The sequence below is a fragment of the Xenopus laevis genome, chromosome 9_10L (genome assembly GCF_017654675.1).
Source record: "Xenopus laevis strain J_2021 chromosome 9_10L, Xenopus_laevis_v10.1, whole genome shotgun sequence".
Classification (NCBI taxonomy): Eukaryota; Metazoa; Chordata; class Amphibia; order Anura; family Pipidae; genus Xenopus; species Xenopus laevis.
In genome coordinates this window covers 2,842,015-2,856,352 of record NC_054387.1, presented here as the reverse complement: position 1 = coordinate 2,856,352, position 14,338 = coordinate 2,842,015, and the positions used below count along the sequence as shown (strand labels likewise).

Below are 14,338 nucleotides of genomic sequence, written 5' to 3'. Positions count from 1 at the left end.
GAACCAATACCAACCATGCAACTTGCAGTTTAGTATCCATCCTTGTGTCCTTCCCATTCTTGATTCCTCTTTACATCACTATTCCTGTCTTTAGTTTTCTCCAATTTATGATGCCCCCATTTTAATTCTGCTTCCCCTAGATATTTTGGTGTCCTCCTTTAGTTCCAAGAACTTGTCAGCCACTGCCCTTCTTAGACTTTCCAGAAAACTATGGGATAATATATTTTGTAAATCTCACAGTGACTGTTATATGGTGTTTAGGGTCCTCTAGGTACTTCCTACTTGAAGTAGCCAGGATTGCAGTGGGCCCTTCTGCTTCTAACCATTTGGCCTATTTCGTGGTCTTTCCTTGTTCCTCTATGAGAACAAAGAGGAGACATAGATGGAATAGTATTAAATTAAAGAGACCAGGAGAATAAAAGAATGAGTGAGGAGGAGGAACAATAGTAGAAGAGTGGGTCCCTGGCATCCCAGTCTGACCCTGCATGTCCTTTAGAGATAAATGTGTTATACACATACCTTTCTAGACCAACAAGTCCACCGCTATACCAAGATCTCTGTATCTGTGAGCTGATCTGAAATGATCAAGGTGTTGGGTATGATCTAAAAAGTTGCTACAGAGATGTAGTCTCACACCTTCTCCCTTCTAATCTCTCTTCTGCAGAGTGGAGGTGTATCTATTCCTCCCATGAAGATGGTAAACCCAGTGGGTTCCCGGCTTAAAGGCACCCAGCAGACCAGCGGAGACAAGAGTAACAAGCACTCCAAGCAGAGGATGGAGTACATGAGGATCCAGGGCCACCAGCAGGTAGTTTATCTCTAGAGAAGATGTGAGCACAAGGTTAGCACCAGCCGAGACCATTTCCAACTATCATGATTCTGCTGCTTCATCTCTGTGTGTTTCTGTAACATTGTCACCTACTTCTGGTCTAGAGCATGGGTCACCACCAGCTATATTTGCTTCTTCTTCTTTTGCTAGGGTGATGTACCTGATGGTGTCTTTATATTAACTGTTTCCACCTCCTTTTCTGCATATATCTCACCACAATGGCCCAGGGCATTCCAAAACTCTACAAAGGGTAATGGGGTAGCCACCAGAAACCCATGATATACTGAACTGTACCAAGTATTAGTTTCAGGTCCCCAGACCCTTATCAGTAACATCCATAATACCCATAAGGATATTTGGAAGAAAGAATACTATATATGTAAATGGTTATTGTAGTCAGGTTCATATTTTGGAATAATGAACTTGAAACTGAATTAATTCATCTGTAATATATGTGCAGCCAGGGGGTACCCTTGTTGGACAGACATTAAATGCGGGGGTGACAGTTTGGAACCCCTAGTAACCAACATTACCAACCTTTTACCCCTGGACAACTTGGAGAACAGCCTGGGGTACTTCCCTTCAGAGGGTATCAGGACGCTCACTGCTGCACCAATACACACTGGGGACATTCCCAATACAGTAGGTGCCACCCTTTGCAGGAAACTACCCCCAAGTGAATTTGTTTTTCAAGAATAGGTCAGTCAGGTAATGATATTTTTGGAACGTTTAATATTCTTCAAATGAACCTGTAGCAAGTTGCAGATGAAAGTCATTTTTCTAAAAATTGCAACGCTTCTAATTTGTTTATATGTTATCGGTTGCCTTCTGCTCTTATAGTTATCATTTTTATTGCTTCCCTGATTTTAAGGCATTTCCTATGATGGAAACAACAGGGAAGTTACTGGTTGCAAACTGTCTCATATTGACATAAAATCACCAGATTTAGTTCATGGCGAGTCTGTAGCCTACAGTATGAGACTTATGTAGACCTTAGCTTCCAAGTATTTGTTTGTAACTTCATTGATTGATCCTCTCACATCTGCTGGGAATGTATCTTATCCTTGCACAGTTGTTAAGCAAGATTCAGGCCCAGCACTCACCATCCACCTCCTTAGCTCCAGGGAACCCCGTCTTAGCACAGATAATGTCATATATTATATTTTTGCTAATATGGAAATTCCATGGAACAAGGCCTTTTGTGTCCTACTCTTAATGCTGAGCAATTGACTCTTCCCCAGTCTAAGCTGAGCACATAGGATCTGGGATCTCATGATTATGGGGACTGATGTACCCACTTGGATGACAGTAGATACATCTATTATTTGCACCGAATAAGAGAATGTAATTGCTCCCAATTCTGATATCTCTGCTTCTGCATTATCCTCTGCTTTCTTCCTCTAGCATTGCTTCCATATTGATCCTCTCAGTGCTCTTGTCTCTTGGACATGCATCTTCTCACCTTTATCCTTTATCTCTTTTGCTTTTACTGTGGCTTTCCTTTCTTTCTGTAATGTTCTCTGCCTTCTGCTACCAAACATCCACTTCTAAATACCATTGCTATCCTCTTCAGCCATCATTGTTCCTCAACTCTACCTCTTCTCTCCTACAAACTCAACCCCTTGTTTGTCATTGGATGGCATACGAATGACATCTTACCTGTCTTCTCCTTCCATGCTCAACCTTCTTCTTGCTCTTTTTTCCAGGCTGCTAGACAATCTAAAGATGCTGCTGGTGTGAATGAGACTAACCAGGGTTCCGATAAATCTGCACCTTCTCGAACCTCTATTCCTGTACTTACCTCTTTTGGTACAAGGAACTCCTCTATATCCTTCTAAGATGAAAACAACTTTATACTAACTCTCATCCAGTTCCTCCTTCCTACTCCTTGAACTGTGGACAGTGTCCAAGGTAGCCAGATTATTCTGATCCAAGGCCCATCCTCATCTCTTTTTTTTCTGCATTTATCAGCAGTGAAAAATCTGATAACCAAAGGGCTGGACACATGGAATGGAGAAAGAAAGACTTTATAGGGGACCACCAATGCGTTCCACTGTGCTCTTATATCTCCCCAGGCCTGACTGTTACCAAACCTGCAGCTACTCAACGTTCCAGATGTACATAGGAATCTCCGGAAGCTATGGCTTTACACAATGTCACTTAGTTTTTATTTCAGCTATTTATTCTCAGTCCTGTGAAAGTCTGGAGGTGTCAGAATGATCTTTTATGTGAGTCACGTTGTTAGCAATAAGCAAAAAACCCCTCCCTAAGGGTAGATGGAGGTTCTCCTCTACACCCTACGCTCATTTGTCTTTGGTGGTAGCACAAGTGCTTAGCGCTGACTGTCAGTTGCAATTTCCCTTCTTTGCCTGGGGGGAAGTACCGAGGGGAAGGAAGGAAGGACGGAAGCGGTGACTTCTGTGTTACTAGACATATGGTATTAAATGATCGCTCATAGAGTGAGAAATGCCAAGACCGGTGATGTGATGATCTGTCCCGGACAGTTACCCCAGTCAAGCAATATGTGTCCTCTGCACATGGACAGGACTACATGGCACAATTTCATGGCTTTCCTGGAGACTTTACTAATCAGGACATGGGTCTTGGAAGAAGCTGGAAATCAGCTTTGCAGGGTGGATTTTCCTTGCACATACTCCTGTTTGTTCAGGAGAGAGAATGGTGACCCACTCTTGTAATATTGTATAATATAAGCACAGATTCTAGTAACACTATATCCGTGATGTGTGTGTGTGTGTGCAAACTGTGTGTCAGCGAATGGGAGAGTTCTGGAGAGCAAAAATATCACTGGGAATTACTTTGCTTCTGTCTGTCCATCCTCTCAACTCTTTCCGCTAATAATCCAATTTTTTTTTTTTGTAAACGAATCCATTTTTGTACAGACAGAGGCTGAGTTTATATAAAGGAAATAATAAACAAAACCCGCACTGTCATTATTCTGAATTGCAAAGGAGCTCTTTACATTCAGTCAAGTGTCTTACATTTTCTATTGATTTATGAAACTATATATATACATATTATATATATCGAATAAATGCCTAATATAAATATATATATATAAAATATATACCTAAAGAATTCTTTCCTTGCCTGGTGTGAATGGGGAGGTGTGAATGGAGAGTTTTCGTTTTTTTAATTTAGTCGGTACATTTCGCCGTGGTGGCTGTGAGCGCTTACGTTGTATTGGGCGGCTTGACTATAGATAGGGCTTGTGTTGTTCTGTTGCTCCAGATCCAGTTCAGAGAGAAGAACCTGACTCTTCTTTTAATGAGCAGAAGTAGATTATGATATATTTAATCTGGCATTGTGATTGGCCCTTGCACAGTGAATTACAAGCAGCCAATAGCTCATGTGTATTTCTGCCTTGTCATCCCCAATGTTCGTCCCACAAAAGAATATGCATGAGCCTTATGCGTCGGTTCTGTTGCACTGGGATAATGGCTCTGCGGGGGCGGGACAATACTCAATATTGAGTAACCAGTCATTTGGACATCCAATGAGCTATTGTCTTTGCTTTTCAGCTTCAGAAGCCTTTGCCCTTGAACCTCTTCCTTGGTTTCTGTGTTCGATTGATCTACTGCAGTTTCTTGGTGATGGGACCCACATGATTAGATGCTTGGCTGTACCTCTCTACTGTAGTTGCAGCCGATATAAATGCAAGGACAAAGTCTGTAGCAAGCAGCAATTATCCATAAGCCTTCAGTAAAGAAAAGTATTAAGTACTCAGTCGAGAAGCTACAGTTGGCTGGGTAATGTACGTCATCACTAGGCTCTGTGCAAAGGATATGCACCTCTTCATTATAGGTCTTCTTTATCTTTGTATTTTAACCTAAATGAGAATCACAGCATCCATGGACATTACTAACCATGCTTTTAGCAGCTACATTTGGCTGAAAATGAAGCTTGCGAATAAAGGAACCTTTCTCTAGTCAATTCTGAGCAAAGAGCCATCACAAGATGTTCCTTTTCTAAGCAGCACTAATTTTCAGCCAAATACACGGCAAGAGGCGCCGTTGTTTCAATTTCATATCTGCAGCGTAAAAACGGCTAATATCTTAAAAACTAGAAAAGAAATCATGTCAATGGTGCCGCTAACAAACATTCGTATGTTTTAAAGGTTTACATTTCCGGGTGGCCAGGCACTGGATCATATAAGCTGCCAACTTGGCCCCTATAGACCAGGTTGACAACTTATTGCCCCTTGCCTCTCCAGATGGCCAACTTGACCAAAATCTGTCTGAAAATTAGCCTGATATCTACTTGAAAAACCTGTCGAGTGAGGAACCCATCTGCTGGTTGATGTGGTCCTTACCCAATGGATCTAAAAAGGCCCACAGTAGAGATCCACTCATTTGGCAACTTGTTATGGGAAGTTTAACAGGAAGGAACCTCGAAATGTCCTCACTCTTTAGTCATTGGGGGAAAGTGCCACCATGTGGGGCAATAACCTCATGCACAAAGCAATTAGATTTATATGTACCCAACAGCCCTTCAGTAGAGAGGAACAAGCTCAACCAAAACTTTGACCTCTAAAACAAGTCAGGGTGCTCCTCACGTGTGTGTGTGTGAGTGAGGGGGTGCATGTGTGTATGATTACCTCCATTTTGTGGTGTATTACACTGTAATGTTGCTCTTACCCAACTTTTTGAGGTCACCCAAGTTCCAACAGTGAGAGCAGGAAGGGTGCAGACTCTACCGATCACCATAGTTACCCCGTTGAAACAAAGGGGAAGCAAACAAAACTTATATTCAACACCCCACCCCCCGATGATGATGTCGTTGTGTGTATGATGACTGCGCATGTGGGCACATGGACTTTGCATGAAAAAAAAAAAAAATTAGCAATATTGTCTCTATGTTGTTTAAAAAAAATCTATTAAAAATTGGAAAATAAAGGATATGTTTGAGGGGAAAAACCCCCATTGGAAGGTTTTGTTTTTAAAAAGAAAAACAATGTGTGTGTCTTTGAGCATGGATAGTATTGTGAAATGTTCAAGGCCTCTCAAAGCGTCTCTCTCTCTCTTTTCTTCGCAGTGGTTTTGGGTAATGAAGTCATTTTGTACCTTCAATGCTACCACATGTAGATCCTAGCTCTGTGTATAAATATATGGATGCCATAAATATTCCGTGATAAAAAACAAAAAAATGTACGTGTTTTTCTTTCTGTGTGATGCGCAGGCGACGAGCTTAGAGGTTGTTATTGGATTCCATTTTTAGTTATGTTTGTCCTTTTAATTATATCCTTTTAATTTCAATAAATTTTATTCTCTCTCTCTCTCTATGGAATCTTCTAGAACGTGTGCAGTGTCTTCTTGATGGACCAACATTCAATGGTTATTGAGATCAGTAGCAGTTCCCTGGCTGCTCTCGGCACTGCTTCTCTGGACTCTTGAAACAAGGTAGCAGAAGCCAGCTGATTAACGGCTTGCAGGGCATTGTGGGAAATGGGGCGTGGCTGGAGGGGTGTTGACCTACTTTGTTTATTGAGTCAGAATTAGGGGCAGAATATGGCATTAGTCTCAGCCTTCTCTCACTCATATGATGACCTGTTCTCACTCTGTTACCCTCAAGATGGCAGCCTTTGCCTTCTCTTTCCCCCTCCTAAACAGCACACGGTATTTACCCTCCTCAAATACCTCAACCCTATATCTACTCTGCTCTCTATATAATGCATTCGCTTCTGCATCTCTCTCCTTTATCTGTTGGCCCAACAGGCCATTCTGCATCTCATCCCCCCCCTTATCAAGGGGTCCATCTGGATCATCTGCATCTCATTCCCCGCTTATCAAGGGGTCCATCTGGATCTTCTGCTCATCATCCCCTTATCAAGGTGTCCATTGGGATCTTCTGCCTCTCATCCCCTTATCAAGGGTTCCATTGGGATGTTCTGCTCATCATCCCCTTATCAAGGTGTCCATCGGGATAATCTGCATCTCATCCCTAATCAAGGTGTCCATCTGGATCTTCTGCATCTTATTCCTCTCTTATCAAGGGATCCATCTGGATCTTCTGCATCTCGTTCTCCACGTATCAAGGGGTCCATTGGGATCTTCTGCTTCTCATCCTTATATCAAGGTGTCCATTGGGATCTTCTGCCTCTCATTCTCTTATCGAGGGGTCCATCAGGATCCCCCTCTTTAAGCCTTTAAAGGGAAAATATACCCCCCATTGACTTGGGTTTTCAAGTATATATACTTTATCTAGTTAAACAGAGATACCTAATAGAAGGGGAAGCCATGATAGTCACCTCTGACTCATAGGAACCGTTTTCTCACCCCGCCGCCTATAGTTAGTCTTTCATTGCTTTACTCACCACATTCCTTGTTGGAGTGATGGATTCTGGGACTTGAATCTCCCCAAGACTCCCACCATGGAAAACAGAGAGACTTCAAGTCCCAGAATTCATCACATGTTTGATTTTCTCAAGTCTGCGTAAAGGGGCCCTGCGATAGGCAAGTCTGACCAATATCTGGCCGAATATCAGGCCGCCATTCAGGTACCTTCTTGTCCGTCCCTGTTTGAGTAAAGCAACTGAGAGAGCAGAGGCAAAGGGACATGCAGAAAGCTTTATTCAGCAGTAACGTCATGTTTTAGAGGAGCGGGCCGAAGGGAGAGAACAAACTTTAAAAATCCTTATACATTTTATATTATGTTACACATTTATAGATCATATTTACAGAAGAGAAGGAAATAATATTTGTACAGTATATGCAGAACTGGATTATACATTAGTCACAATACTAGTCTGGAATGGTGTCAGTTTGGGTACAAAAAAACACGCTCAGTACAGAGTTTGGGTCACTAACCCCTTGGCTGCCAGAAAGGTTTGGAATCTGTTTAAAAAACAAAACTCGCACGTTGGAACATAACGATCATTTTGACCTGTAGGCGCCTTGTGCAGAGAAAGGGTTAAATACACCGGCAGGGGTAGGAGCGACCCCCGCTGATGTCATAATGAGACGTATAAGTGTTATAAACCAGTTTTTTATTTTAGCAGCACCGTGTCTGTATTTACATTGTCATGGAAGAGCTGGGGGACATTAGGGGGAGCTGCAGAGCAATGAAAAGGTTTCCCACACTTTAAAGCTTCCCGATTTTATTAGGGAGATAAAGAAACACTGAGGGAGGTGAGTCTGTTGTAAAGTTCATATGTGCCAAGCTTCCCCGCCGACTCCGTGAGATTTGTGCCATTTAATGGCGTGAGCTTGCGCTCAATGAGTGTGTCACTAAATACTCTTTCTACCGTTGCCTTCTGAATTCTCAGTTTAACCAAATGCCACCCTGGTGGCGCCAATTCCTATTAATTCTTGCAATTCCCACCCCTTGTCCCAAACACTCCCCACTGACAAGATCTTCCATTATACCAACGTTTCTGCCTCCCGCATACTCTTCCCTTTCTGCCTACAAAAACCCCTATTGGCTGAAGGCCAGGCCCAGTTTGCACCCTGCCCAACCATTGGCCCACACAGGAGTGCAGCAAACAATGCCATCCCCTGGCCAAACTTCTCAATGACCCTCTTCCATTCCCCAACGACCCTCTTCCATTCCCCAATCCACAGACACCTCAACACCTTTACAAAAACAATCCAAAAACGAGCAACTCTACAAACCCAGACAAGCACACGGTGAGCACATTTCTATTGATCATTAATCCCATTGGTTAAATAATAGTGTGGCCTGACCATGTGGCCCTCACAAAGCCAATCTTCATCCAGGCTCGGCTTCGTCCAAAATCTGCCAGTCTCATATGAAGGGGAACTAGGGATCAGCTAAAGGGGTTTGGCATAATTATCTGTATCCGCCATACTATTAGAAATAGTGTTGCCAGTGTAGAAAAATATCTGAAGAACATCTTCAAGTTGAGCCCCCCAAACTGTAGGTGACTCCTCTGGTTGAATGACCCACTGGTGAACACTTTGCCAGTCTAACGCTAAAGAGAACGTGACTTGGGAACTGTGGAGATTAAAATTGGATTGTAGTGGGGGGGAAATTAGGTGCAGTTGGGCCTGGTCTGGTAACTCATAGTGACCCAACAACAGTTCCATGTTATGGGTCTAGTGTAGTGAACCCCAACCAGTGGCTGAGAAGCAACGTGTTGCTCTCCAACCCTTGGATGTTGCTCCCAGTGGCCTACATAAATGCAACGTATGATGGGGCCCATTCATTGTATGAACAAGAACTGCCCCACCCATGTATTGCCCTCAGGCTGGAAGGTAGATGCTTAAACAGCAACTGAAAGGCCATAGCTTGCAAAACACAATGCCATGTTATATTGCCACTATCTCTGCAAGGTGAGTCACCCACATATGTCCGACCTACTGCTGGTCCCCAGTTACCTAATGTGCCCAGGTCAGTTGCCCCGCTCTAAAGACAGACCTGCACCCACTCACCTATGCACCATATAAACTTCTGCAGGTTGGAGAGAGAACCTACAATGGACAGCCTATGGTAAATCTGAGCCCCATGGAGGAAACAGAACCCCCCAACCGGTACCATCAAGAATAAGGTAAGATTTAATAAACCTTTCCTGCTTTATTCACAATACAGATAAGGACTGCACTCTTAGGAAAGCAATATGGAAGCTCCTCAACATATGTATTAATACAGGTACGAAGAGGTGTCTGTGCGCACAGCAAGCTGCCCCTTCTATTCTAGTTAAAAGCTAAAGTCAGTATATTTGATACTTACAAGGGATTGGTGATGGGGGGAGGCACATAGATGTCCCCTCACCCATACCTAGCTTGCAGGTTATTTACAAACACAAGTTAGAGAGCCCCTAGGAGTTCTCTAACTAGTGCAGGAGTGCTAATTATTGGTTCCTCCCTAATAACTAGGAATAATTATTCCCATGATGCCCTTTGCCATGTGCTGTTTGTAGGTTACTCGCTATGTGGGACCCCTGTGGATAGACTGGGAATAAAAAATATGTTTAATGGTCACTACACAATGTCACCATGAGGTGGCGCAGTTACCCTTTATATATATATTGGTTGTATGGAAAACCAATTGGGAACCAAACTGTCAGCTGCAAATGCTAATTCCTACCAACTGGCAGATCACAGTGGGTGCCCAAGCTTTACAGAGTCAGCTTCCAAAGGGAAAAAAATAAATTTATGAAAAATAGGGGCATAAATATCTTATTTATCTCTTTTCCCAACTGTAGGTTAGTGGCAGTTTTGTGTGAGTGTGTGAAGGATATCCGCTCGTGTCTGATGCAAATACTTTGGGTTCTTGCTGTAAACATGGAACAAAGTGGCAGCAGCGCTATCTGTCAGCTGGAGCCTCCCCTCTACTGGCAGTGCAATGTCTCAATGCCACAGGACCCTTAAAGCCCTTATTCCAGAGAGAAGGAATCCAGGAAGGGAATGGATGAGGCATTATTTTTACAGTCTGGACTACTCGGCAACCCTAAGTGACCACCAGGGGTGGAGTCAGTAATGTAAACCCATCATTATACGTCCCTGTATATCCATCGTCCTCCAGTTTACCCTTAACACTAACAAGTGCGTGTCTGTAGGTGTGTGTATATACGTATAGATTTAATATATATGAACACACATTGCACATCTACATCTGCAGGCATGTTGACCTTAGCTTAGCAGTGAAAGGGTTAATCCTGTAAACATAAATATAATAAGGCACCTGAGTTCATGGATCACACGGAGAGTCCTGCGCGATCCATTTCCGACGTCGCCTCCTTGAGTCTTTCTGTGCCAGGCTGCCCTATCTCAGGCTCCTGACTGGCGGCTCTCACACAGCTTGGGGCAGAGGTTGGCCGTGGGGTTTGACCAAGAACCTCCATCTGACCGTCCATCTTGCCAGGGGCATCCCATAGACACAGTGGGGTGCGGTGATCAGGGGTCGGAGCTGGAAGTGTCAGATGAGAGATGCGGCAGAGGAAGCTAGAGAAAAGCCTATAGATAATGGCGGAGTCCGGGCTGCAGCGGGGGATTCTGGGACTTTGCCGCATGGCTTGGACCTTTGTTGCCCAGAGCATCCTGAGCTGCAGAAGTTTTGGCTTTCTGAGACTCCAGGCTACTGAGTCCGGAATCCCTCCCTTCCACCCACACTCCCCCACTGAGGCGGCTCCCTGGTTCTGATGCCACGGCAGCCCCCGGCACTGGCTCCTTCCAGTCGTTGAAGTTGCAGTCAGTCAGTTGCCCTGGGAGCACCACAGTGTGCCGGCGCCAGGCGCTCTTCCTCCGGCGGGTCTCCGGTGAGCCAGGTTTGCGTAACGCTGCCACACACAAGTCATCCGCTGCCGGTCTGATGCGCTGGGAAATGCGGGGCACAGATTCCTCTTTGCTATCAACCCTGCCCCTGCCCAGCCGTCTCCGAGCGAGAGTGTCCCCGGGTATGAGTCTCTGAGAGGTAAATGAGTCCTGAGAGTGAGGTCGATCTTCAGTCTCTCGTGCTCCCACCCCCTCCGTGTCAGTCTCCATGTGGCTGAACTCGCTGCGTTCATCATCTGCCTCCTCCCCACCACGGACACTGGAGGCGGGTTCTGAGCACAGGGTAGAAAGAGTAGAATAGCCAGACACAATGGAACGGGCATCAACAGGGATTCTCTCCTCTCTGGGTCCCTGCCATAGAATCTGGGCACCTTTGTCCTGTTCTCCAGTCTCCTCGCTGTGTATTCGCTCTACTCCCTGTGAGTGTGGGCAGCTTTGTGCCTGGGCCTCCTCTGCCTCTCTCAGCTCCTCTGCTGCTTCAACCTTCTGCTCTACCTGCCCTGCCCGTGCCTCCTGCTCAGAATCATCCTCCTCTGTGCTGCTCCCAAAACGCTTCTCATCTCGCCTCTTCCTGCGCTTGCGGTTAACGGCTGAAATAAAGGGAATGGACAGGATGTCCCGGGCGTAGATTTCCTTCCGTGAGACCTGAAACCAAAGCAACAGGTTAACACCTGCACAGGAGCAGAGCTGCTTCCCTCCCACACCCTCTCCTCAATAGGAGAACACCAACTTCCCTACGAACTACCCATGGACCTACTAACTTCTCTCTTGCATAAGAAGATACCAACTTCCCTACCAACTACCCATGGACCTACTAACTTCTCTCTTGCATAAGAAGATACCAACTTCCCTACCACACAGGAGCCTACGACCTTCTCTCCTGCAGAAGAGGACTCCAACTTCCTTAACACACAAGGGCTCACAACATTCTCTCTTGCATAGGAAGACACCAACTTCTCTACCACACAGGGGCCTACAACTTTCTCTCTTGCATAGGAGGACACCAACTTCCCTACCACATAGGGGCCTACAACCTTCTCTCCTACAGAAGAGGACTCCAACTTACCTACCACACAGGGGCCTACAACCTTCTCTCCTACAGAAGAGAACACCAACTTCCTACCACACAGGGGCCTATAACCTTCTCTCTTGCATAGGAGGTCACCAACTTCCCTACCACACAGGGGCCTATGACCTTCTCTCCTACAGAAGAGGACACCAACTTGAAGAACATATGCATACCACTAACACTTACTGCCTACCCCATACGCACATCCCACCTTCACAATTACACAAACTTTGGCCTCAGCCCAACCCTGCCAATATATGCAGCCACGCTTGTCCTCACCTTGCCTTTAGCAGAGTCACTGTTGGTTGAGTCTGTTGGGAAAGAAGCAGAGAATGAGTTTCTGAAGTGCAGCAAAGCCTGCTGAGTCCAGGGGTTCTACACGCACGGAGCCCACGTTAAATACAAGACAGATTTGTGTGTGTTTACATTACAAAGGTTTCACAGCACAGATGGGCGGTGAATTCACCAAATAGAACATGTGTGAAACACAATACATCACAAACACAACACAGAGTGTCAGAATTGCCATTGAATTAGGATTTTTAGGGCACAGTATTAATGTTGCTTGGTCTAAATAGGCAGCGGCAGCTCCGCTATTAGAGGAAGGGGTTAGTGTTTTTGCTGGTGGGAGTGAGTCGAGAATTAGAGTGTGGAGATGGGTTGGCAAGGAAAGGATTGGTTTGCATTACTGACATAGTCCTGCAGCTACACGGTACATTATATATGAGAGTATGTGACCCGTGGGGCCTGCAGAGACCACATAGGAGCTGCCCTGTAAGTGTGTGAGAGCAGCGAGTGACACAACATCACACTGAGACAGCCATGAGATGTGTTAAATCCCCATTGTTGGGCAGTGGTAAGAGAGATGCTGGAGAAGTGGCTAGACAGTCCTGATGATGCCTGGGATGATCACAAAAACCCTGCTAGCAAGGTCTGGAACGTTCAAAATAATGATGCTACCCAGCCAATGAGGCACATTTTTTTATTGAGCCTCCGTTAATAGTTATGGAAAGTTGCAGCATGATAACATCACCCTATCTATAGAAATGACTGAATACCCTATGAAACCTGATGGTAAATCCTGACTCTTTGCTCACAAGTATTTCCTGACTTCCTGTTCCTCCTCCCCTACTAAATCGCTACCCCGTCCCCTCCCGGCCCCTGGGGACCTTTCCCAGAAGCCATCTCTCTTACAGCCACCTGAGGGATTACACAGAGAGGAAGAGCAAGAAACCATACCCGTTCACAGCTGCAGAAGATCCGCTGAGAGGACAGAGAAGAGGAGGCCAGGAAAAGGAGGAGAGGAAGAAAGGCTGGGAATTACTTCAGGTCACAACATGCTCACCGGTGGAGGAGAATGAGGTTCCTACCCAGATACAATGGTGTGTGAGCCAGTGATGTAGGAGATTGGCAGATGATTGTGATGTAGCAATGTGTAGGGTAGAGCATGGAAATACCCTCGGGCTTTTACTCAGAGGCATATGGGCAGAGCACACACAGGACAGGTTGAGTACTACATACAAAAATACTGTCCAAGGTACCAGCCACGAATCTCACACTTTCTCCTAAACACATTGAACATTTTTGCTAAATACCAAACCCCCCCCCCCAACCTTTGGTTTGTGATCTTACCTGAGTTCTCCCCAGTTCCTGCTGTCCGGCCAATATTTGGTAGAAGATGCTCAATGTTTGGTACAGACTGGGAACTGCTCTCATCTACAGGTGTCTGAAATATATAAAGAACAGAAGTTTCCCTCTGTGAGGCGATGCCAATATCTGGTTGCCCCAACCCAAAAACATTTTCTAGCATGAAAGATGGCCAAGAGGATGAGTCTATTTTTCAGACCTCACGAGGTGATAGGCACATCTCTATTGTGTAACGAAACAGCAAGTAAGAAATAAAAATATGGACAGGACTCCGGCACTAGAAGGTGATACAACCTGCAGAGTTCCAGAGCTCAAGCACAGCCAATGGGAAGATTATTGAGAAAGAGGGTTCTAATTAGAATGAATTGGGAGAACCCAACAGTGCAAGGCTGCATGGTATTTAGAGGGGATGAAAAACCTATGAGAATAAAGATACATTGGCACAATCTCTCGGACAAGATCTAGTGCTGATAAATGAGACAATATTGTACAATATTTCGTTATTAATGGGGTTAACCCCAGATTACCCGACATATGGACTCC

General features: G+C 45.0%; 2 protein-coding genes across 19 annotated transcripts in view; one reads left to right on the top strand and one right to left on the bottom strand.

Moving 5' to 3' along the window:
• LOC108700782 (SRC kinase signaling inhibitor 1) overlaps positions 1-5,730 on the top strand; it is a 124,422-nt gene extending 118,692 nt beyond the window's left edge. For 13 of the 17 annotated variants that reach the window (XM_041577308.1, XM_041577307.1, XM_041577317.1 and 10 more), the window contains 2 exons: positions 665-808; positions 2,536-5,730. In XM_041577308.1, the coding sequence (XP_041433242.1) occupies positions 665-808; positions 2,536-2,667 (276 nt within the window). In that variant the 3' untranslated portion in view covers positions 2,668-5,730. Of the gene's footprint in view, positions 1-664; positions 842-2,535 lie in introns of all 17 variants that reach the window. The other 4 variants (XM_041577315.1, XM_041577323.1, XM_041577314.1 and 1 more) reach the window with 3 other exon arrangements.
• A 1,669-nt stretch (positions 5,731-7,399) lies between these two features.
• The window catches only part of arhgap23.L (Rho GTPase activating protein 23 L homeolog), a 42,401-nt gene continuing 35,462 nt past the window's right edge, over positions 7,400-14,338 (bottom strand). For both annotated transcript variants that reach the window (XM_041577325.1, XM_018234728.2), the window contains exons 22-24: positions 13,781-13,874; positions 12,428-12,459; positions 7,400-11,724 (exon numbers count right to left, since the gene is read on the bottom strand). In XM_041577325.1, coding sequence (XP_041433259.1) covers positions 10,762-11,724; positions 12,428-12,459; positions 13,781-13,874 — 1,089 coding nt within the window. In that variant the 3' untranslated portion in view covers positions 7,400-10,761. The remainder of the gene's footprint in view (positions 11,725-12,427; positions 12,460-13,780; positions 13,875-14,338) is intronic.